General features: G+C 41.7%; 1 protein-coding gene across 3 annotated transcripts; it reads left to right on the top strand.

Moving 5' to 3' along the window:
- Positions 1 to 519: 519 nt before the first annotated feature.
- LOC121872724 lies at positions 520 to 25,961 on the top strand. Of its 3 annotated transcripts, none has more exons than XM_042375736.1 (9): positions 520 to 623; positions 3,586 to 3,787; positions 4,157 to 4,285; positions 11,873 to 12,055; positions 13,502 to 13,664; positions 20,090 to 20,217; positions 21,479 to 21,562; positions 21,820 to 21,933; positions 23,790 to 25,961. In XM_042375736.1, exons 1-9 carry the CDS (start codon positions 571 to 573, stop codon positions 24,345 to 24,347), a joined length of 1,614 nt encoding a protein of 537 aa, XP_042231670.1. In that variant the 5' UTR covers positions 520 to 570; the 3' UTR covers positions 24,348 to 25,961. The 3 variants fall into 3 exon arrangements, with proteins under 3 accessions (XP_042231670.1, XP_042231672.1, XP_042231671.1); XM_042375737.1 differs by having other exon boundaries at positions 564 to 677; XM_042375738.1 differs by lacking the exon at positions 20,090 to 20,217 and having other exon boundaries at positions 23,790 to 24,154.
- Positions 25,962 to 26,027: the final 66 nt, after the last annotated feature.

Here is a 26,027-nt window from a genome sequence, read left to right as displayed (position 1 = left end):
AACACTGTACAGTATTCAATCCTCTACAGCTTACAGCCATATGAGTAAGATAGTCCAGGTTAGGTATGGTTGAGACGATGTAGCCTACAGTATACCGCACCTACACACAACGTATATATAATGTAACGCGTAAATTAATATGGAACGATGAGGAAGTGCTGTTTAATTAAAGTTGTTAGGTAAAGCTACTATATAGTTGCCTGTGGAGGAAAAACTTGTCAGTACCGTCTACCTTCTCTACAGTGTTTAATATTTTATACTTTAAATAATTGTTTCATCTATGTGTACTTTAAAATGATTCTCAGTACACAGCTCAATGCCAGAAGTAAAGTCCCAGAACATTTCTCAAACACAACTCTTCAAATATCCCTCTAAATCCCGCCTTCTAGTAAATTGTAAAAGCTACTGGGAGTGGCTGCAGTACTAGCTCCTCCTTCACATCGGCCTTTGATAGCAACCATCGTGAATGACGTTGCACAAGTACTGAGCAAAAATCTAGGCGAAGTCTGAACTTGGTGGCAGTTGCTACTCGCTAGTCGGTGGGTCCAAAGGTTGGACGACGCAACCAATATGTGGGCTTTCCGCACCTCCATCTCGCCAGTGTCCACCGCGCCCGTCAACAGGTAACATCAACATATCGTCACACAACTTGTCTCCTTATCTTCATAGTCGCATATGTGAGTTAATTTCTATCTCAGAATTATTGACAATTTAAACATTTGTAACTTGTCTCCTACAGGCTTCTTTATCACAGATAAGAACTTGTTTCAAAATACTGTAAAGTGTTTGGCTGAAGACTGTGGGCGCTCATGTGATATCTTATGAGTGCTGTCATCCTCAGCATTATGCTTGTGATAAAAGGGATCCTGGCACTCGGAAAACTGATGTACGTGTTGTCAGCCTAGATACTTATCAGAGACCAAAGTGTTGTCAGGTCTCCCAAGACAACCCAGAGCTCTGCAATTAAAGATTTGTTCTAAATCTTATTTACACGAACATAGACGACAAGCAGTCCTTTATAGTGGCCCCAGCAGTGCTGCTACGAGTTGCTCAGAATTATTGAATTATTAGATAAGCGTGTGGCGTCGCAGTAACGAATGATGATGACGTATAGGCCGATTACAGAGAGAGAAACATATTTCATGACATTTACCACCGACTAGATTGTGTAATACATGTCAGCTCAAGTTTTATACCATAGGTTTCCAACACTGCGTATTTCGTGAGGAGCTTACTATGTTTTCAAATATCATCCGCCCACCAAATGCTTCTATTACACTTAAGTGTATAATTACAGGTATTGCGCTAAAAACACAAAATGCAGTGCAGCTTCTCGATGTTAAATTCCTTTTCTAGAGCATCAGAAAACAGAAGTAAAGACTGGACAAACCCTTTCACAGTCCGGTGGTCTTAACATGGAAGCATTTGAGCAATTTTTGGCCAACACAAGTGATTAAAGTGATGACAATCGATTTCCTAATTACTACATAAGTAGACAAATCATAGAAAATATTTTTCACATGAACAATACAACTAAGAATCAGCTAACCTTATCATACCAGTGGCAGTTATCTGCATGTGGGAGTTCTACACTATCATATTTACTGTAAAGACGGAGCCAGTGATAATATTGTGATAGAGGTGATGGCGCTCACTGCGTTTACTGGGTTGCTAAGGACTATAATCTCTCGAAGAAATTTTCCCAACATAGTTAAATTTGTTAACACATTATATGCACATACAACTAACCTAACATCGCCACATTGTTTGTAGATGGTCAGTGTTGATTTAGTAAGGCTTGCCTGTTGTTCATCAACAACGCTCGTGTTGTAACTCAAAGATTCCACTGTGAACTGAGGGAGGCCGACGTCATTAATTAATAAACTGGTGGTTAACAGGGCTCTTCCACCACCCGACGAAGGCCTGTATGTTCTCACGGAAAAGTAACACTTCACGTGTGACCCCCTTTAGACTGCACTTATTCAAAAGTTTCCTCTCCCATATTTTTTTTCATATAAACAAGTCAATTTACCAAACGTGTCAAACTAATTTATGTATTAATAAAGCTGAATATTCTTTTAAACGAAATCATATAAATTTTCTATTTTAGGTTCTTATCATGGTGATTCATCGATATTACAAAGATATGATTCCTTACGTGCATTAGGACTAATAGCTCTTCCGGATAAATATTGTATTTTCTAATAAACTATCAAATAAAATGTAACCAGAATGGTGTGTAACGTAATCAGTGATAAGGAGCTTACATACCTTTAAAACTACTAGGAATAAAAAAAAATCCATTTTAACAGATCCTCTTAGCAATATCATCCTGTACTCATTGGTTTTGTAAGTGTTACAGAGCTTGGCGGTGTGTGGGGTGCGACAGGTCCTTGACACTGTGCGTAAAATTACAATTCAGCTTAAATCAGACCCAGGAGTGTTGGAACCGAGATAGGAATGAGCAAAACATAATTCTCAATTTGATCAAAAAGAAACCCTAGAAGGACATGATACTGTGTCGTTAATATTATAAGATTACCTTGGCTCAGCACATGAGTACAGCTGTGAGAGAGACAGATGAAACTTTCGATTGATTTATACATAGCATCAACATGACTGTGGTAATTTGAAAGATTGCTCAACTATGTACTGTAAGTTTATTTGCTAATGATACCTCTCTCGTTTATTTGGTGTGTGTGTGTGTGTGTGTGTGTGTGTGTGTGTGTGTGTGTGTGTGTGTGTGTGTGTGTGTGTGAAAAATATGGTTGAAGAGTTAATGCTATAAAGACTAAACTATTGGTTGTTTCCAATTTTGAAAAAAATCCTCAAATAAAAAAATATAATAGGTAACAGGGAACTTAACAAGTGGAAATTTTTGTGTATTTGGGAAGTAACATTAGCTGTGATGGTAGATGTACCGAAGAAATCAAAACAAGAACTGGGCAATCAAAACCCCTAATGACATAATGAAAGGGACATTAACTTCAACTTGAGAAAAAGGCTGCTGAATGACTTTATATGGCAAGGAATGATGTTTGGGTCAAAAGCGGGGACACTCAGCAGTCACCAGAAAGAGGTTGGAGGCCTTTGAAATGTGGTGTTATAGGTGAATGCTGATAATAAGCAACACTGGCGAGAAAACAAATGAAGTACTAAGATTGGCAAAAACTTAAAGAAAAATACTTGATATGTACAGAAAAGGAAAAACTAGAAACCTTGGTTATATAAATGGGGATGAAAACGAGGTTGAGGGTATGAGGGCTAGGGGAAGGCAGAGACTGAGATGAATTAAATTCAAAACTGGGTCCCCAGAGAGATACAAAACCTTAAACCATTGATAAAATCAGCCCGAGACCTTTTTGAGTAGAGGACAGTGGTCACCAACCCTCTGATATGAGAACGGTACTGTGTGCGTGTGTGTGTGTGTGTGTATGTTTGTTTGCTCGCAAAAAGTATGTTTATGTATAGTTCATTGCTCCAAGATCCAAAGATAAAACATCCACCATTCCGGTATCTGGAGTTCGACTTCCAGTTTATACGCTGAAAGCTTGGCCATGACGCCACCTGTCATATATTTTACAGCGTGTACATGAGGAGGATGAGCGAAACGCAAACGATGACGCAGCAGCAGCAACAGGGCGCGAGGCTGGCCATTGCCGAACTGCGCACTGTGAAGTGGGTGGCCTCACAGCCCTTGGTGAAGCAGGTCTACGACGCCGCCAAGCCTCGCTACCTTACACTCAAGCAGGCAGCCATAATCGGCTGGTTCATTATTCTCTATGAGGTAAGCACCACACACTGATTTTGGCTGTTTTAGTTGAACTTGGGCATTACACAAAATATAGAGGATTTTTAAGGATTAAGTACTCTGTTTACACTGAGTTCAAATCATATTTATACAAAACAGGCTACTATTGCACTCTTATAGATACGTGTTACAGCTTTTATTTTGTAGCCAGTATTTAAGTACAGTACTTAGCATATGTTGCGATTTCCATGCACTTCTCTTAGGAAGAGAACATCTGATTGTTGAGGCTCATATATACTAAAAGGTGTGTGACACGACACAATAGAATATTTATGATATAGATTTGTATGTTAATGATGAGTAAGACGCAACAAACTCCGTAACCACTTTGTTGTATTTGATCAGGTGATACTGGTGTGGTGGTGGACATTCATCCACAACCTGCCGTTGCCCGTGATGGTGCTCTCCCTCCTTCAACAGGCCGACTCCCTGACGGTGCGAGTGCTCGACTTCTCTCAGCAGAGGCTGGAGTGGGTTAGTGGACAAGTCCTGCACTTTTTTAGGCCCTATATGAACAGGCTTTCGGTAGATGGGCTTTTCAATAAGAACCAGAGGGAATAGTGGTGGCGGTGAAGGCCAGAGACTAGGGCAGTCATATTACTGTTTTGTTATGTGTAGCACGTGGGTCAGTTCCTCTTGTATTAGCATGTGACTCATCCGTGTGTTGATCTGACTCTTGGCTCACTTGTTCCTCTGTGTATGCAACCCATTGTTTCCTGTATGCATTACTTGGCTGAAACTTGGGTTGTATACATAGATGGTTTTGCTTGCAAGTGGAATGTGGTTAAGTCCTGTTATTGCCGCATTTGACTCAAACTTGTTTCGTAAACGCACTTAATGTTAACTATATAATCAGCTTTAATGAGCGTCTTATTACATTACTCCATGTTACATTTCAGGCTTTCTCTCAAGAAGTAAATCCATTTATAATGTATTGATTTACTCATACTATTGATAAGTAGGAGAATCAACAGTACTAAAAAAATTGTTGGAGTTTAATATATGTTACCTCAATGTTAAGTACAGTATACGTTATATTAGCTACCTGATTACAGATGATTTATCACGAAAGTTGCAATCTAACTTTATATGTGAAGACACTTTGTGAAAAAAAATGTCAACTATATAATAAAAGCGATAAGCCTTTGTAATAAACTGTCTTTTTATAACCGCAAAGAAACCTGCACGGCGCCTGAAGTGAGGTAAAGTGATCTCTGTACCACTCACTGACACCAGACGTAAAGCTCATGTGTAAATGAGCATATGTATAAAGATTATCAAAACTTTACATGTCAACTTCGACAACTTATTCTGTTTGTCTTAGAGTCTTAGACCATCTCAGATCTCAGTTACTTCAAAAGGCATTGTGTTGCCTGATCCTCAGAATAAGAGTAATCTGTCAGGACAATTTAAAACTTAAAATTCAAACGTTTTCTCGTAATTTTTACATGAAAAATATTTACTACAGTCAAGACTTAAATTATAAATCTGCAGAAAAAAATATTCTAACAAAGAATACTACTACTATAGCCTTCAAAATTTTCCTTGCTTTAGGTGAAATGTTTCCTGAAGAATAATAACAGACATAATTGATGGCATCTTGCTCAAAATTCAATAGAATGTGACTTGTTTCCCAGGTTGATGTTTGCTTGTTCAGTACAATATTTACATAAATGTTTTCTTGCATGTGTTTATGTATCTGCTTTCATGCTTTGTGTGTCGCAGTGATTGTGGGCTAGATAGTAAGGGGATTCCACTGTCTTGGAGACTGACTGCACGTATATTATTGTACAGTACAGTATATGTCTCATATTGTAACCTGCATCGACTTGCTGCTTGCTTTTACACATTCATATTATACATCATTCAGCAAGCCCCATTTTTTGTGTTTTCACAAGTTTTTTCGCTTCCAGGTTTCTCGGCAACATCTTAGCCAATTTAAATTAAGTCTGAAACAACATAATTATTGGCTTCGGGTACAGCGTGGATCTGCCGTAGTGCTGGTTGTTTTATGAGCCAATTACCCGGAGCCTCAGTTTCTGGATGATCCTTTATATATCAAGAGATTTATTTTTAATCTGGAACGTGGAGAAGAAACGCTGAGGTAGTAGCGCCTCTCACTATCTTTATTTTAAGGATTCTTACCACTCCCAGCTCGTTTCTTGTCGTTATCATGTTATCAATTATTTCGTCAAACCTGAATTATACTGAGGCATGATAAAGTTTGTGATATATGATGCCCTTGCTGCGATTCTATTGCTATAATCATTATCGTTGTTACTAAAAATTAATATTGGTAGTTTCTAATATACTATAGGACTAGCCATGTGTCTGTGTGTGTGTGTCCGTTTTGGGCAGCCGAAACGGCACAATCGTTTTTCATCAAACTTGGTGGAAAAATCGCAAAAAATTCGTAGAGTGGGACAAACTTGGTCCCATGTCGATGGTTTCTTTAGGAAGGCATTAATTAACAATTTTATTTACGATGGAAAACGATGCAAGTCTACGGATTTGGCGCACTCGAATTAACCATGCAAGTCTACAGACTTGGCGCCCCCTCATTCGCTGTACGCTGTCAAGAGCGTTCAAACTTTCACAAGGGCAAGAAGGGCCTGAGATCACTTGTTTATTACTGTGGCCTGAACTGCTTAACCCATCATCACGAAATTTTACACGATAAGGAACCATATGTAGACTCGACTCCCAAAGGACTTTACATAAATAAATTCTTTGCTGGAAGACAGAGAGACCAAGACAACCTTAAGTGCTTGTAAAATATAATCACAAGACTCCAGCAGAAGGTACGGCCAACTATCATCAACACAGTCAGTTTTATAGTGTCGTTTGCTTATAATTTCAATCTTATCAACAACAGCTTCCCTATACACAACACTCCTCCATTATTATACGTATATTTGCTTCTCTCTCTCTGTGTTGTTATACTTTCAATCTAAAAAATCGAAGCCTACACAACTGTATTCATTACTCAATAAGATGGTGATGTAATGCAAAGAACACACGGGTGATGTACAGCAGGACACACGGGTGATGTACAGCAGGACACACGGGTGATGTACAGCAGGACACACGGGTGATGTACAGTGGGACACACGGGTGATGTACAGTGGGACACACGGGTGATGTACAGCAGGACACACGGGTGATGTACAGTGGGACACACGGGTGATGTACAGTGGGACACACGGGTGATGTACAGCAGGACACACGGGTGATGTACAGTGGGACACACGGGTGATGTACAGCAGTACAGCAGGACACACGGGTGATGTACAGCAGGACACACGGGTGATGTACAGCAGAAAAGCAGGACACACAGGTGATGTACAGCAGTACAGCAGGACACACGGGTGATGTCCAGCAGTACAGCAGGACACACGGGTGATGTACAGTAGGACACACGGGTGATGTACAGTAGGACACACGGGTGATGTGCAGTAGTACAGTAGGACGCAGGTGATGCAAGAAACGTGATCAGCCAACAGTGGCGGGGTTTACTAATATCCAACCCACACAGGTCACGTAGTTCCAGTGACTTGCCAAACAAAATTCTTATTAAAACTCTATTTGGAGTTAATATCTTAATGCCGCTCACTGAAAGTTTTCTGTAGAAATTTAATTGACAGAGAAATAGGTCAGAACATTACTCATAATACCTAAAAAAAATTCCTTCTGTTACCCTGAATTAAATAAATTACTGGTTTGGTAATAAAAATAAAAATACAGGCAACGAAAGAGAGAGAGAGAGAGAGAGAGAGAGAGAGAGAGAGAGAGAGAGAGAGAGAGAGAGAGAGTTCTTCTTTCATGACGTTCATTTGTGCCAGTATCCAGAAGGGTCCCGACATTTCATGCAGCTACCATAAGAGGTTGTATAGATTGTTTTTGTTTTGATCTGTGATTATGATTGTGTTTTCGACGGCATAAGGATGACCTTACTGGGTGCAGTTGCCCAGTCAGGTTGGTTCTTTAGCCAGACTGTGTTTAGGGCACCTTTTCTAGCCCCCTCCCCATGTGGGGTGAGCAGAGTGCTCCTGGAAAGGGTTGCTCAGTCGCACAGACAGGACCGGATTGCACTGCTGCCTAGATCCCAGTGCATAAACGACCATCCTTGATCTATGTGGTGAGGCAAAAGTGCAGGCTGCAACCACACATCTTGGCTCTCCCTTTTCCTGATCCAGTGGTTCAGGTAGTTGTAACGAGTGGGTAGACGGAGAGTTGCAATGGACTGCCGATAGCCCAGTTTGTTGGGTTTCACCTTAGTAGCTCCTCCATCTTGCATTACTTTCAACCTCTGGTGTAGTCGCTTGGTTCCCCTGTTGGTCACCGAAGCCCTCCTCCACTCATCCGACGGTAACTCCCTAATTAAAGACGAAGAAGGCCTCCTTCAGCGCTGGAAAGAGCACTACCATTCGCTGCTCAACTAAAACACCGATGTAGATGTCCTGACTACCCAGTAGGTCCCTCAGCATCCAGAGCAGACCCACCTCAGCTATCTTCCATCCCTGGATGAGATAGCTACTGCCATCAAGCAGATGAAAAATAACAAAGACTCAGGGCCTGAGGTGTATAAAACAGGAGAACCTTTGCTTAATAATTCAGCCGTCTACACTTTCTCCTAGAGAATTTGTGGGAAGAGGAGGAAATCCCCAAAGCTCTTAAAGACGCCTCCATCATCAATATTTATAAGAACAAGGGAGACCGGTCAGACTGTGGCAACTACCACGGGATCCAACACCACCACTCAACCACCCAACTCTACCACCCACCACCCAACCACCATCCAACACTACTACCCGACCACCCAACACCACCACCCAAACCACCCAACACCACCACCCACTACCCAACACTACCATCCAAACCACCCAACTACCACCACCCACCATCCAACACTACCACCCAACATCACAACATTACCACCCACCATCTAACACTACCACCCACCACCCAACACTACTAACCCAACCACTCAACATCACCACCCACCACACAACCACCACCCACCTTCCCACCACCACACACCACCCACCACTCCAACATCACCACCACTCCAACCACCACTACACCACCACCACCCAACACCCGGGTATGTGTGATAGTTGAACTGCAGTGTGGTGGATGAGCAACAGGTGTGGTGGATGAGCAACAGTGTGGTGGATGAGCAACAGATGTGGTGGATGAGCAACAGCAACAGATGGTGGATGAGCAACAGAGGTGTGGTGGATGAGCAGCAGGTGTGGTGATAAGCAACAAACAGGTGTGGTGGATGAGCAACAGGTGTGGTGGATAAGCAACAGATGTGGTGAATGAGCAACAGGTGTGGTGGATGAGAAACAGGTGTGGTGGATGAGCAACAGGTGTGGTGGATGAGCAACAGGTGCGGTGGATGAGCAACAGGTGTGGTGGATAAGCAACAGATGTGGTGAATGAGCAACAGATGTGGTGGATGAGCAACAGGTGTGGTGGATGAGGAACAGATGTGGTGGATGAACAACAGGTGTGGTGGATAAGCAACAGGTATGGTGGTTGAACAACAGGTGTGGTGGTTGAACAACAGGTGTGGTGGATGAGCAACAGGTGTGGTGGATGAGCAACAGGTGTGGGAAATTAAGCTACTTGTGTAGTGAGAGAGAATGATGAATACGCAGAGATTAATTAAAGTTAACACGGTGACTCACTGTACGTACAAGGATCACCAGACCTTAGGTCCTCACGCCACATGTGAGATATTGTCCGTTTTCTCGTTTCTTTTATTTTCTTGTTTCTCCTGTGTGGAGGAGAATGGAAGTGTGGAGGAGAATGGAAGTGTGGAGGAGGAGAGATGTGTGGGGGAGGAGAGACGTGTATAGGAAAAAGGAAGTGTGGAGGAGAAAGGATGGATAGTTGGATGGGAGGAATGTATGGAGAAGAGTGGAGGAGGAGAGGTGTGTGGAGGAGGAGAAAGGATCTATGAGCGTTTGGAGTAAAATTTTGGTCTCCTGGTAAATCTCATCTGAACTTCTTTCAGGAAAAGGACAAATTGAATTATTGTCGCTAACAACAAGTGAATTTCATTACCATACCATTTACGTCGGAAGCTATAATATAAACGCGATGTTTACTAAGGCATGCTGTGGTTCAAGGCACAGCCAGACATGAAGGATATAGAAGTCACGACAGATAGTCGTGGGGGAAAAGGTTGGAAAAGAAGTTTAATGAGTTAAAAAGAGGGGGACGACACCCCTTGTTTTACATAGTACAGACTATAGGATTTAGGATGAGGTTGCACAATTTTTACTTTGGTAGACAATGACTAATTTGATTTTACAATTACATGTTTATTAAAATATTATACTGTATTACGTTATGGACTCAGTAGATTATGACTTGTTAAATGTGAACTTATATCATCTAAGTTTTAATCTAAGGTGGATCGTTGTGGCGGACATAGATGGGTCGCGGGCTTTGGTTGTTGTAGTGCGGGCAGACTCCGGGGCCACCAGGTGTGGGGTCGCCCTGCGTAGGTGGTCTGGGCTGTGAGGGTCGTCCAGGAGCTTGTCCCAAACCTTCTTCCCAAGGCTATGGAACCTGACGTTGAGGGCCTCTGTTTTATTTCTCAGGTGGATGGTTTCCACTGTCTCCAGGTAGGGTGGCGCTTGACCACAGGCTAACCTCAGACACTTGTTTTGGAAGCTCTGTAGTTGTTGTAGTCTGGTCTTCCCGAGTGTGACGAGTGGTACGTGTGGGTACTCCAACACGGGTCTCACCAGCGCCTTATACAGGTGGATTTGTATCTTCTCAGGCATCAGTTTAAAACGTTTTAATTTGGCGGCGGCGACTTTGGCTTTCTTTAGTCTGTCCTTCACGTGAGAAATGACGCCAGTCCGAGAGATGATGAGGCCGAGCAACCTGCCTTGTTTAGAGTACTCAATCTCTTCGTCGTCGATCATCAATAACGCCGTTTTGTTTGTTTTTATTTTCAATTTATTTTCATCTCCGACATATCTTTTATTGCCCGAGCGGTGAGTCGCACCATCCTTGCCGTGTACTCTCCTGGGCAGGTGACGATCTGTGTTACGTCGTCGGCATACATGACGTACTCGCTGCCGACGACTGGGGATGGCAGGTCAGCCGTGTAAAGCATGTATGGGGTTGGCAAGAGACAACAGCCCTGAGGCACGCCGCTCTTGAGTGAGAATTCTTCTCTTGATTTTGGCTCTACGATCCGTAATGAAGTTGCACAGCAGGCGCGTCAGGTTTTCGGGTAGCCCCAGTTGTATGATCTTATACTGCAGCCCCGCGTGCCAAACTTTGCCAAACGCCTTGCTGACGTCCCTCAGTACTACGTTGCACTGCAGGCGGCCAGTCATGGCGTTGGTGATCTGCTCGTAGGCCTGGGCTATGACGGTGGATGTGCCTAGGTTCTGGCGGAGGCCGAACTGGCGGGGGTTATGCACGTTTTCGTCCTCTAGATAAATCCGCAACCGCTTGTTTACTATTTACGAGGATTTTGGCAGGTGCCTCTAGCAGTGATATTGGTCGAAAGTTTTCAACCTTGTTTGAAGCCTTCCCTGCTTTTGGCGTGAGGCGGACAACGGCGATTTTGAACAACTTAGAGAAATCCAGAGGCAAGGCAGGCATTGCATATATGAGCAAGCCTGTAGATACGTTTACTTTCACTGTTACGTATTTTTCATCAAGTAACATTTTCTTGTCACTTTTGGTGGGTACGGTAACGTAAAGTGTTCACTAATAACACAGCCAGATGTTTGATCACGCCTACCGTCATCATTTGTTCTTCCTTGTAAGCATTACAAGTATAAAGAATCGCTCTAATTTACACCACGACACGTTTTGTGTAATGATCACAACTTTTAGCAGTGATAATGTCGCTATTATAGCAATGTCGGCATGTCTTTAAATGATGCACACAACTTTGGACACGATGGCTCGTAAGAAGATATCATGAATATCCTGTAGACAAATTGTAAATATTAGCTAAGATTTTCGTTGGCAACTTCGTATAATTCTCTTTGAATATTTTGATTATTATTTCGTTTTCAGTGGTGGGATGCTTCAGGTGTGCGGTTGATGTGGCTGCGGGAGAGTTTCCTGGTAAAGCTGGACAAATACATTACCTTCATCGACGGCTACCTCCTCCGCCTACAGGATATCTTCGCTCCCTTCTTCACAATTCTTATTACCCCCATCAGAATTATATATGAATATCTAAATGTGAATCCAAAGGTAAGTCACGCTGACCATGTTTTAAGAAGTATTTTGAAGTGTGTCGACGGCATTCAAACTTTTCTAGGGGTGATAGTTTGGGATTTCATGAATGCTTGAACAGTGTAATAAACTGACATCATTATTAATCGTGTATGAACAAAGTCGAAGTTGTTCCGATACGCTACAGCGTTTTAGAGACAGCCCTGATAATTGAGTTGTTTTGAAAAATTATCATATACTGTAAATCCCAGATTAAATCAACTCATAATTTTTCGTTGATGAAAGATTGTCTGGTTTAGATATGTAGATGATGTAATATGTCTTTGGCCATGTAATGCGGACCTAAAAGCTTTGCTACCACAACTTAACAACTTAGCCCCCTCGATCAAATTCACTGTGGAATTAGAGAATGACTGCAAATTACCATTCCTAGACTGTCTGATCCACAGAATAGGTAACACCTTTAAGTTCAGTATTTAAAGGTAACCTACTAATGTGTGTTCATACATTCATTATTATTCTGTCCACCATAATAGAGTCAAACAGTCCGGAATTCATTGATGCGGAATATAAATATATCTATAATATTGGCTTGAACCTGAAGTACCCTAGATCTTTTACAGACAAATGCATTTACATTACTAAGAAATCTTTTTATAGAACTGATTCCAAGCCCACCCATGACAATAAGAATCTCTTAGTATTACCATTTAACAAAAATTTATCTCAAATTCCTATACAACTGAAAACCTGGAACGTTAATGTGGCATTTAAAAACTCATGCACTGTTAAACAAACGTTAATCAAGAACTCCCCCAACAATGCCGGCGGCTGCATTTACAAGGTTCCCTGCAAGGAATGTAATATGTTCTACTTAGGTCAGACGGGTAAAGATCTTATAACTAGACTTAAACAGCATAAATATAGTGGGACAGTATATATAGACATTATAGAATCCAGTCTCTTAAACATACCGAATCTGTCAACATGAATTTGAGTAATGGTATGCAAACTGGATAATTTTGTGATTAAGAAGATTTGTAACCAGGTGAAAGTTGGGTCATCTTACCCTATGACCTGACTACGGACAGCTGCTGTGCTAAGAGTCAATTTCTTTGATTAAGAAGATTACTAAAGGTCACTGCCTTATGACCGAAACATTGGACACCTGCTGTCCCCTAGGACTTGATCTCACTCTCTCTACTCTATATATTAGCCTTCTCAAGTATTTCTCCTTAGCCTGTACTTACCCCTGAAGATGTGAATTACACAGCGCTTGGGAACTTCGTGTTTACTTGTTCCTTGTGGTTATCAGCATATACTTGGATCACGCCCTACAGTGATTTACTTGCATATATATATATATATATATATATATATATATATATATATATATATATATATATATATATATATATATATATATATATATATATATATATATATATATTTCCTCTTGAGCAGAGCACAAGTCGTCCTCTGGTTAGTGGGAAGGCAGACAGCTTAAGGCAAGGGATGGCAATGGAGGGCGAGAAGTACGGTGACGAGGAGTACGAGGACTGGGGCGAGGACTACCTCTCAGATGCCTCTACGGACTCGAAGCGCTTGCTAAAGAACGACCCCCAGGGTAAGTCTGAGTGACTGATACATAAGTTTATTAATAAGTACTTTTCTTCTTAACTATTTCAAGTCCTGTTGTACTTCTTTTGGTCTAATTGTTTAATGTTTTCCCATTAGCGAAGTTATTAAATGCAATTCGATGTCCCGTAATTGCAATTTGGCTTGGGAGTCATGAGTTATGAGGTGAAATAAGATTATTAGGGGTTGAAGAAAAAGTGGTGAAACTGAAATACAGTAGGAGTAGAAAGAATCTGGGCTCAACCAGATCGCTTCATCTTTCCTATTGGTGTTTTATCTTTGTTCTGCTCCCTTGGGTCGTCAGACCTTTGTATTAATATTGGTTTATTTATATAGTGCTGCTTATTATACATTTTTTTTTTATTGCGATGGAGTTAGTGAGCCCGCCCAGGTCCTTTTCTCTGACTCGAACCCCTATGTAGTCATAAACCATCAGCAGCTGTGACAGCGACACAATTTGAACTAGGATAATGAGGCCACGCTCACACCACTCACACACACATACAGTACAACGAACTAAAAAACATTTCAGAGTTTCTACATTATTATATCGTGGTACAGAAATTATATAACAGGAAAAATCATGAGTGAACAATGCGGTCACGTAGAGCCAGCTTACAAGAAGTAATAAATGAAAGAAGAAGAAAGATTAACACTTGCAGCTGCACCAGCGTTACAAAGCAATTAAATTTACCTTTGTGAACTAATATCCCAGATTCACAACTTCTACAATAACTGTTTACTACACTCAACCCGTAACTTGTATTATTTTAATTTGGCCCAACACCAGTGTACGGAAAATTATTCTCTCCCAAACCATGGCACTCGCCACCATCACCGGGAATATAGCGTCTGGTTTTCTTCCCACCATCTCTCTCAGAATACTTCGTTTATAGTACAACAAATTATATATTTCTGAAGTAAAAAACCAGAACATTTCTATTTAATATGTCCCGCCATAAGGACATTAAGGCGACACTGATTAATATAAAGGGTCATCGAGCAATGAAGTAAGATCAGTCGACAACGTTGAAGTAGTGTGGCGTGCAAAAATTTTTTGATGGTGGTTGAGCTGCCCGAAGTGTCACAAATATTTCCCACAGAGAAAGATGTCAGTTGTTTTCAGACTTCTGCAGGTCTCACAGCTTCGTTCATCCCTAACTCATAGTGTTTGTTTATTGCTGCAACTGTCGCAAACATTTTAGTAAATGTGAACAGTCACCTGTGCCCTACAAAAAAAGTAGGAAAATTAATAATCATTATCTCATGGCTTTCGACTATGTTAGGTTATCAATCACTCCCGGGTGGTACCACAGGATTCACCATTATTCGGTATCTATTGGCATGTTATAACTCACGGGCGGCGCCACCCTTAAGACACATTATAAGAACCTGAAACACGTGTACTGTTACAGCTACTCCACTAGGGTGTGTACTGTTACAGCTACTCCACTAGGGTGTGTACTGTTACAGCTACTCCACTAGGGTGTGTACTGTTACAGCTACTCCACTAGGGTGTGTACTGTTACAGCTACTCCCTAGGGTGGTGCTGTGTACTGTTACAGCTACTCCACTCCCACTGGGGTGTGTGTGCTTCTCCACTAGGGTGTGTACTGTTAGCTTACAGCTACTACTCCACTAGCCTTCTCACTAGGGTGTGTACTGTTACAGCTACTCCACTCCACTGAGGTGTGTACTGTTACAGCTACTCCACCATTGTGTGCAGTAGCTGCTCCACTAGGGTGTGTACTGTTACAGCTAGCATTCAGCTACTACTGGGGTGGTACTGTGTACTGTTACAGCTTACTCCACTGGGGTGTGTACTGTTACAGCTACTCCACCAGGGTGTGTACTGTTACAGCTACTCCCACTAGGGTGTGTACTGTTACAGCTATTCCACTGGGGTGTGCTGGTGCTACTCCACTAGGGGTGTGTGCCACTGTTACAGCTACTCCCACTAGGGTGTGTACTGTTACAGCTTCTCCACTAGGGTGTGTGCTGTTGCAACACTCCACTAGGGTGTGCTGGTACAGCTACTCCCACTAGGGTGTGTACTGCAGCTACTCCACTGAGGTGTACTGTTACAGTTACTCCACTAGGGTGTGTTACAGCTACTCCACCAGCTACTGCACTAGTTGCAGCTACCCACTCAGAGTGTACTGTTACAGCTGCCTCCACTAGAGTGTCCACCAGGGTGTACTGTTACAGCTACTCCACTAGGGTGTGTACTGTTACAGCTACTCCACTAGGGTGTGTACTGTTACAGCTACTCCACTAGGGTGTGTACTGTTACAGCTACTCCACTAGGGTGTGTACTGTTACAGCTACTCCACTAGGGTGTGTACTGTTACAGCTACTCCACTAGGGTGTGTACTGTTACAGCTACTCCACTAGGGTGTGTACTGTTACAGCTACTCCACTAGGGTGTGTACTGTTACAGCCATCTAATACCTACATAGGTGTGTACTGTTACAGCTACCACTAGGTGTACTGTTACAGCTACTCCACTGTGGGTGTGTACTGTTACAGCTACTCCACTAGGGTGCGTATCATTACAGCTACTCCACTAGGTGTGTACTGTTACAGCTACTAACTAGGGTGTGTATGGAAGTTACAGCTACTCCACCAGTGTGTACTGCACACAGCTACTCCACCAGAGTGTGCACTATTACAGCTACTCCACTAGGGTGTGCACCACTGTTACAGCCATCTACTAGGGTGTGTACTGTTACAGCTACTCCACTGGGGTGTGTGTGTACTGTTACAGCTACCTCCATTAGGGTGTGTACTGCCACAGCTACTCCAAATTAGGTGTGTACTGTTACAGCTACTCCACTAGGGTGTGTACTGTTACAGCTACTCCACTAGGGTGTGTACTGTTACAGCTACTCCACTAGGGTGTGTACTGTTACAGCTACTCCACTAGGGTGTGTACTGTTACAGCTACTCCACTAGGGTGTGTACTGTTACAGCTACTCCACTAGGGTGTGTACTGTTACAGCTACTCCACTAGAGTGTGTACTGTTACAGCTACTCCACTAGGGTGTGTACTGTTACAGCTACTCCACTAGGGTGTGTACTGTTACAGCTTCCCACCAGGGTGTGTACTGTTACAGCTACTCCACTAGGGTGTGTACTGTTACAGCTATTCCACTAGGGTGTGTACTGTTACAGCTACTCCACTAGGGTGTGTACTGTTACAGCTACCCACTAGGTGTGTACTGTTACAGCTACTTCACTAGGGTGTGTACTGTTACAGCTACTCCAATTAGGGTGTACTGTTGCCATCTACTCAGGGTGTGTACTGTTACAGCTACTCCACTAGGTGTACTGTTACAGCTACTCCACTAGGTGTGTCGTACTGTTACAGTCTCTCCACTAGGTGTGTACTGTTACAGCTACTCCACTAGGTGTACTGTTGTTCACTATGTTGCACATACTCCACTAGGGTGTGTACTGTTACAGCTACTCCACTAGTGTACTGTTACAGCACACTAGGGTGTGTACTGTTGCTACTCACTAGGTGTGTACTGTTACAGCATTCCACTAGGGTGTGTACTGTTACAGCTACTCCAATAGGGTGTGTACTGTTACAGCTACTCCAATTAGGTGTGTACTGTACGTACTTCTCCACTAGGGTGTGTACTGTTACAGCTACTCCACTAGGGTGTGTACTGTTACAGCTACTCCAACTAGGGTGTGTACTGTTACAGCTACTTAATTATGGTGTACTGTTACAGCTATCTAACTAGGGTGTGTACTGTTACAGCTACTCACTAGGGTGTGTACTGTTACAGCTACTCCACTAGGGTGTACTGTTACAGCTACTCCACTGAGGGTGTGTACTGTTAGCTACTCCACTAGTGTACTGTTACAGCTACTCCACTAGGGTGTGTACTGTTGCTGCTATTCCACTAGGGTGTGTACTGTTACAGCTATCTACTAGTGTGTACTGTTACAGCTACTCCACTAGGGTGTGTACTGTTACAGCTACTCCATAGGTGTGTACTGTTCAGCTACCACTGTTAGGGTGTACTGTTACCTTAGGTGTGTACTGTTGCTATCACTAGGTGTACTGTTACAGCTACTCCAATTAGGGTGTGTGTACTGTTACAGCTACTCCACTAGGGGTGTGTACTGTCAGCACTTCACTAGGGTGTACTGTTGTTACTCCACTAGGGTGCGTACTGTTACAGCTACTCCACTAGGTGTGTACTGTTACAGCTACTCCACTAGGGTGTGTACTGTTACAGCTACTCCACTAGGGGTGTACTGTTACATACCCACTAGGGTGTACTGTTACAGCTATCTACCTGGTGTGTACTGTTACAGCTACTCCACTAGGGTGTGTACTGTTACAGCTACTCCACTAGGGTGTGTACTGTTACAGCTACTCCACTAGGGTGTGTACTGTTACAGCTACTTCCCTCTTCCCTGTTAGTTACGTGGCGAGGAACTGTAGATGCAAAACACCAATTAATCTCGCCATGAACTATTAAAATATTGACATTATACCGGAATAACTTCCTTGGAATCTTAACAGGGAAGTTTTACTTATTTTCTTAGATGTGAATCACCTCCAGATCACCGTTGGTAACTGTAGAGACAACCGTCTTTAATTTTGTTTAGGTAATATCGGAGTTCTGAACAAGAAGTTGAGACCCTTCACTTAGCTAAGCCTCTAACAGTTGCTTTTTCAAACCTTTGCATTAAGTGCTTTTGGTAACCATCATTAACCCACTAATACCCCCCACCTACTAACGCCCACACCTACTAACTCCACACCTACTAACTCCCACACCTACTAACTCCCACACCTACTAACTCCCACACCTACTAACTCACACCTACTAACCTCCCACCTAAACTCCCAACCTACTAACCCCCCCACCTATTAACTACCCCACCTACTAACTCCACACCTACTAACTCCCACACCTACTAACCCCACACCTACTAACCCCCACACCTACTAACTCCCCACACCCACACCCCCACCTACTAACCCCACACCTACTAACTACCCCACCTACTAACTCCCCACCTACACCCCACACCTACTAACTCCCACACCTACTAACTCCACACCTACTAACTCCCATCTACTAACTCCCACACCTACAACTCCACACCCACAACTCCCACACCTACTAACTCACACCTACTAACTCCCCACATACTAACTCTCCACCTACTAACCCCACACCTACAACCTCCCCACACCCACTAACTCCCCATCTACTAACTCCCACACCTGCTAACTCCCACACCTACCAACTCCACATCTACTAACCCCACATCTGCTAACTCCACACCTACTAACCTGACACCTACTAACTCCACACACACCTACTAACTCCCACACCTACTAACTCCACACCCACTAACTCCCACACCTACTAACTCCACACCTCCCATAACTCCCACACCTACTAACTCCCACACCTACTAACTCCCCACACCTACTAACCCCACACCTACTAATCCCACACCCCACTAACTACCCCACCTACTAATCCCCACCTACTAACCCCACACCTACTAACCCCACACATACTAATCCTCACACCTACTAACTCCCACACCAACTCCAACACCTACAAACTCCCACACCTACAATCCCCATCTACCAATCCCACACCCACTAACTCCCACACCTACTAACTCCCCACATTACTAACCCACAGCTGCTAACTCCCCATCTACTAACTCCCACACCTACTAACCCCACACCTACTAACTCCCACATTACTACCCCCACATCTAACCCCACACCTACTAACTCCCACACCTTAACTCCCACACCTACTAACTCCCACACCTACTATCCACCCCACCCACTAACTCCCACACCTACTAACTCCCACACCTACTAACTCCCACACCTACTAACTCCTACACCACTAACTCCCACACCTACTAACTCCCACATCCCACTAACCCCATACCTACTAACCCCACACCTACTAACTCCCCCATCTACTAACCCCCACACCTACACCCCACACACCCAATCCCCACATCTACTAACCCCACATCTGCAACCCCACACCTACTAACCCCACACCTACTAACTCCCACACCTCTACTCTCACACCTCCTAACCCCACATCTAATATCCCCACACCTACTCCAACCCCACACCCCACACACCTCCCAACTCTCACACCTCCTAACTCCCACATCTAATAACTCCCACATCTACTAACTCCCACACCTACTAACTCCCACACCTACTAACTCCCACACCTACTAACTCCCACACCTACACCCACACCTACTAACTCCCACACCTACTAACTCCCACCCACTTACACACCCACATAAACGCCATATCTCCACATCTGTCACCTGCGGGAGACAAAACCCTCCATCCTGCTTCCTAATATCACTTGGAACTTGGCCCTTCACCAGGACAGTCCTATAATCGTCTTCGGACTACAGTCACGGCTGAAGGAAAGCTGCGGGCTGCCATGTACCACCGAGTGAAGAAAGAACTGGGTCTAATGAGGAAGAACTCCATTAGGTTTTCCTGCGGCATTGTGAGTTGGTCGGGGAATAGAGTAAGGCTGCGGGTCCGTGGCCCCTCCAGCATGATACGTCATGATGGACTTTAGTTTTTAGATGTTGAGTGTACAGTATGTGGTTGGACTGAGTGAGAGAAAGAGACACAGACAGAGAGAGAACAAGAGAGAGACAGACAGACAGAGAGAGCAAGAGAGCGAGAGAAAACAGATGTTTTAAGTGTTGGTGCTTTCAGTATTATGCTGTGTTACGATAGTTTGTGCGGTAATTTTGATGTCTTAATTGTTTGTAATATTGTTCTATCGTCATTCTACATAACAATTATAATTTTACTGTATGTTAAATTTTGTAGGTCTGTCTACTGAGTGGCAGTGGTGACAACTATATAAAACTAATATTATAACTAGATTTAAACATCAGTGGTTATAAAATAAAGTTAGTTCAGTGTAAATCATTCCATCCACGAATTAATTATATTTTATTTAAATTTGCAGTATAATTTCAACACCTCAGGTTACTAGCTGTTCAGGTGGTTGGTCTGTTCTTTGTTAGTACAGGATTATGTCTGTTTCATCACACGTCCTCCTTGCCTTTACACAACGCTTTACTGTCCTGCTAGCCAGTGTGGTGGTGAGTGTGAAGCTGTGGTATCACTTCATCAACAGCTGTGACAGGCTTTTTCGAAATTAATTTCATCTTCGGTCATTGTGTATCACTTTATGACCTTAGGACGTGTTACTGTGTATTTATAAACTAAATCTATTTGTTATTTATTGTGAGTGTTGATAGCATCATCACCGTCCTTGTAACTCAATTGTCCTTCAATCAGCGTATTGTTCTAGCGCACTGGTTCCCAAACGGGGGTGTGGGGGAGGCCATGAGAAAAACATATATATTGACATTGTTTTTACTTCATTAAGAATTTTTCAATATAAATTTTTCAGTATAAAATAATTACGAGTTACTTCATTTTGAAAGTAACAAATACGAGTATAAGGCGTAAAATTTATTAAAATTTATTCAATTGATGTTTAGAAAATGAGGAGGGGGCGTGAGTGTTTGGTAAAATGCAAAAGAGGGCGTCATGTGAAAAAGTTTGGGAACCACTGAGTAACAGTATATAGCATATTGTTCTGTACCTGTGTTTGTTATGCTTACTGGGATTAAATGTTAATATACACCTGTGTTTTGTTACGTGACATTTAAGCTATTGCATCGCACCAGTAGTTGTGTTGTGTGCAAAAACCTGGCCTGCCCTCACCATCACTTCTACCACAGGTAAATTACGCCAGACAAATGATGGAACCGCGAATGCGTCCGTACGCAGAATCTTTCCAGGTCTCCTGTCAAAAGTGGGCAAGGGTAAGTATTATTCTTAACTTCAGAGCAAAACTATATCTGTTGATGAAAACAAGACTCTTGCATAGGGAATGCTGAATCATAGACACAAACAATTTAACATCTTGTGAGATGTACAGTATCTATTGCAAAGTTTTTACCTTTGCCACTACTAAGCAACTCTTATTAACAATAATAATTTTCATTATAACTTTACTAATACAAGTTACACTACATATGTAGTGATTAAATTTTAGTGTAAAAAATCTCTTGTTCCTCAGGAGTACGAGATAACGGATATGACGGCTCCTCTCCAGGAGGAATGGAACAGCGACAAACGCTTCCTCGCGAAGGCTCTAGCTCTCGCTCGGGCTCTCTGCGTCGTCTACCTCGCTGTTAGTACCACCCTTCTTAACCACGAGGCCCACAGTACTTTGTTCCATATTCACCCATTCAATGTCTCTAGCCTTCTGTCCTCTGAGTTCTCATCTTCTGGGTCCTGTACTACGTCCTTCTATGTTTTGTCATCCTCCAGAGAGTACTGTACCTATTCATTTCTTATTGATTATTCCTGGATTTTTTCTTTATATTGTTCCAAACCATATTGCACTCGCTACTGTTACTGGTCATTCGTCAATTTCTCTTGAATTATGTTCTTCTACATTGAACCCTTCAGAACTCCTGCTGGAAAATCTACAATACAGTATTAGGTTTCTTTTTTATTGGTTTGGTCTGTATCAAGTCTTCTTTTTTTTTTTTTTTTACGGGGATTAGCCCACCCGGCACAGGTCACTGACCCACATCAGTGCCATGGGGGCGAAAATATAATAATAATAATAATAATAATAATAATAATAATAATAATAATAATAATAATAATAATAATAATAATAATAATAATAATAATAATAATAATAATAATAATAATAATAATAATAATAATAATAATAATAATAATAATAATAATAATAATAATAATAATAATAATAATAATAATAATAATAATAATAATAATAATAATAATAATAATAATAATTATAATAATAATAATAATATCAATTATTATTATTATTATTACAACAATTAATAAAATTAATAGCTAATTAATACAAATAAATAATAATAATAATAATAATAATAATAACCATAAATAAATACAAAAACGGAAAAATAAATCAAGAGTGAGAAATGATAAACATTATGTAGGAATTCAAGTCAATAATTTTCCTAATATTGGGTCTTTATGCACTTATTTCTGCTATATTGAGTTAATTTGTGGTTGGTCTTCATTTTAGATCCTCTTGACTCCTTTATGTAATTTTATTGAGCCCTACAATAATAAATTCTCCTTTAAGAGGGTTCTGGTCCTTCTCCGTTCATTCCGAGATTGAGTCCTTATGTATCTTAATTTTATTTAGTTAGTTAAGTCCCATCTGAAGAGTTCCAGGTTGGGACCCTTCTGATGCGTCTATATTGTTGCCATCCCTGTTTGTCCTTTCACGCTAGATCATGTCACGCGTCTCCCTCTCGAGGGCCTTCAGTCAGGTAGTCTTCGGTCGTCCACGTGGTCTCTGCCCCTCCACTCTCTCAAACATTATCTTCCGTGGTAATCTGTTCTCTCCCATCTTTTCCGTAGGTCCACACCATCTTAATTGTGAGTCTCTCACTTTGTCCAATATTGTTATCCGTAAGCCTGATAATTCTCTCACGAAGTCGTTTGTTCGCTTATGGAACCAACGGATCGTGCAGATTCCCCTCGAACAATTTGATTTACTGTCTTCTATACATACTGCTTCCACCTGTTCATCACTGCTTCTTAACATCTTAATTATTATTGTCTCTGCATACTTTTCTTGGTTCCTCCACTAGGCCCAGACCTTGGACAGTTCCTTTCAGGATTCTTTAAGGCATTCTATATTTTTCTATCCTCGCCAATAGCCCGCCCAAGAGCATTTGACAATACACAATCACACCTACGATCATCTGAAGTTATGTCAGTTTTCTGATTTAATCGTCGTTCCTCTGTCACCAGTCATTAGTGTTGCATTAATAGATACAAGCAGCTGTTATATCTTAGTCAGGATTCAGTCTAGCCCTTATACCGTGGGTCTTACTACTGTGTTGTATATTATTAAATAGTGCATGCCTTCTAACGCTTCCTTCATTTCAAGAGTATATGGTACAGTAGTAGTGTTGTGTCGTCTGTATTTGTTCTCTTGTGAGTCTAATGTCAGCCTCTTGTCTCCTATAGTTTTTGCTTCGTCTGGTGAAAGGAAAGAAGAATCGCCGTACTCGATCGATGCGTTCGGAAAGTCTTCGCCGACGAGCTCAAAATATGACCTGCAACAACAGTTCGCACCCACTAAGCCCCTCAGCCCTGCAGCAGTCATCCGAGCCAACGCCATCTCCCCCCCTGGAAGTCCCGGCGAGTCTCCAGGAGCCAGCCCTGAGAGAAGAAGAAGAGGATTTGGACGATTCTCCCTCAAAAAACAACGCTCTGGCAAATAAGAAGACCCCTGCTTACAACGCAGACAGTGACCGCACAATCTCTCCCATTGAAGAAGAGTTGTCAGATGTAGACGTGACAAACAAAAAAGAGAATGATCATGACGCCAGTGAAGGTTCAATTACCTCTTTTGACGAAAGTAGCAAAGACAGCGGTTTTTCGGACAAGAAGAGTGAAGATGAAGATCCTGTGTTGGTGAAACAACCAAAGAAAGGAGTGACTATCATGACCCCGACCTCGCCAGGACAAACCAAGAATAAAAATAAAAAAATTGGCGACAAGAAACTTTTTTCCAGGCAGTAAATGCGACTGATGATGGTTAGGGTGACCGCTTTAATAACCGTATACAATATATTTATTTGCTAGATTATCATAATATAAACCTTATAAAATAATAGATTTTTTTTTCTCAACTTTAGAGATTGTTTTATTAATGTGGTTTTTTTCATGATAAAGAAAAGTGTTCTGATCATGAACTATGTAACATATCACGTACGTCTGCGTGCGTCAATCTTGGATTACCAGATCTTGCTTAAGTCGGTCATATAAAGCTCAACAAAAGGATGTATATACAATGATAACAACTCAGCCTTCAGACGAGTATAAATATATATGAATTAGTACGGTGGTGTGGCTGACTCAAGAGTGATGGCCATCCAACACTGGCCGGGCGTGGAGTACTTACTGAGTGGTGCTGCTGCTGCTTAAATGTACAAAATAAAATTGGTACCTAAGCTCACAACCGCGAGCTGCATGATGTGCTGATTATTTTTTTCTGGTTAGCTTGTGCTTACCATCTTATATCTGATGTATAGGATGTATGGTTTTATAGTACTCGCTCTCTATATTGGCTCATATTTTAGGTGAGTCATACATTGTTTACGATAGCATCTTGTAAATACTTAAACCTTAAGATATTAGATATTTATACATATGTTTTGTGAGAGTTTCAGGCGTCTTAGTTTGTTAATAATATTCGATATTAAAGTTCTTGCTGTTAACACCAGGCGACGAGCTCTTGGACAACATTCACACATGAGCTTCTCATTGAATTATTAATATTACAACTTTACATTTTGTTTCGTTTTCTAAATTATGAACAAATATTTTAATCAAAGAATAGCCATGTCTCGTACATAGCATTTTCATAGCAAAAATTGGGTCACACTCCCGCTCTGAATGTCATAACTCAGTGTTGAATGTCGGGAACTTCATTTTAAGCTCCAACCAATTTGAGATTTCCTTTTTGTATCAATGTTAAATATTGATATTGTTATAAAGAGAATGTGTCGGGGTCATCCTGTTTTTTGCGGGTCCATTTGAAACTGTGAAGGAATATTTGTGCGTCTTGTCTTGTTACTGCGTGTCTCTTCCATGTCTACCTGGATGGTCGACGTTGGCCCAGCGTCTCAAAAATCATTGGAAACTGAGTCGTAATAAATTCCTTACTAACCTCCGCGGCTATTAGGGTTACGTCTCAGTTTGCTGAGAATGCCTCAGTGTAAGTTCAACACCTTTGCCACTGACAGATCCCGCCTGTATATTCCTCTATAAAGAGCAGAAGAGTTGGAGTTAATAGTCTGGTTACATGTTACTGACGTTATTATACGTCATTTTAATGTTAGTTTTATTGATAACAATTCAAGGTCACCCACTATATTTATCTTTAGTATTGATATTGCCGTCTTTATTATTATCTTATTCTCCTCCTCATTCATGCCAGCTTATTTACATTTCAGGTCATATTTGCAATATTTACTTTATTTGCTATATTGTGTCTTGCCCCACTAAGTGTTTCAGTTTACAGTACAGATTGATGTGTAAAACATGCATTTTTCCAGGAATGTCCTCAATGTGTAATATTATACTTGTTTTTATACTTAAGATTAATTTACACTATAAAAGACAATGATTAAATCTAGTTTCTTATTTATTCATTCAGTACACAGTAAGAACTTGAGAGCAGCAGTTGTCAGGTTGTCT

Source organism: Homarus americanus, unplaced genomic scaffold (assembly GCF_018991925.1).
Source record: "Homarus americanus isolate GMGI-L3 unplaced genomic scaffold, GMGI_Hamer_2.0 scaffold39155, whole genome shotgun sequence".
Classification (NCBI taxonomy): domain Eukaryota; kingdom Metazoa; phylum Arthropoda; class Malacostraca; order Decapoda; family Nephropidae; genus Homarus; species Homarus americanus.
This window is presented reverse-complemented; position numbering and strand designations above follow the sequence as displayed.

Coding starts and splice junctions, on each gene's coding strand:
- LOC121872724 (XM_042375736.1), top strand. CDS start 571: ATGTGGGCTTTCCGCACCTCCATCTCGCCAGTGTCCACCGCGCCCGTC. Junction 3,788..4,156: donor GGTTCATTATTCTCTATGAG/GTAAGCACCACA, acceptor GTATTTGATCAG/GTGATACTGGTGTGGTGGTG. Junction 12,056..13,501: donor ATCTAAATGTGAATCCAAAG/GTAAGTCACGCT, acceptor CCTCTTGAGCAG/AGCACAAGTCGTCCTCTGGT.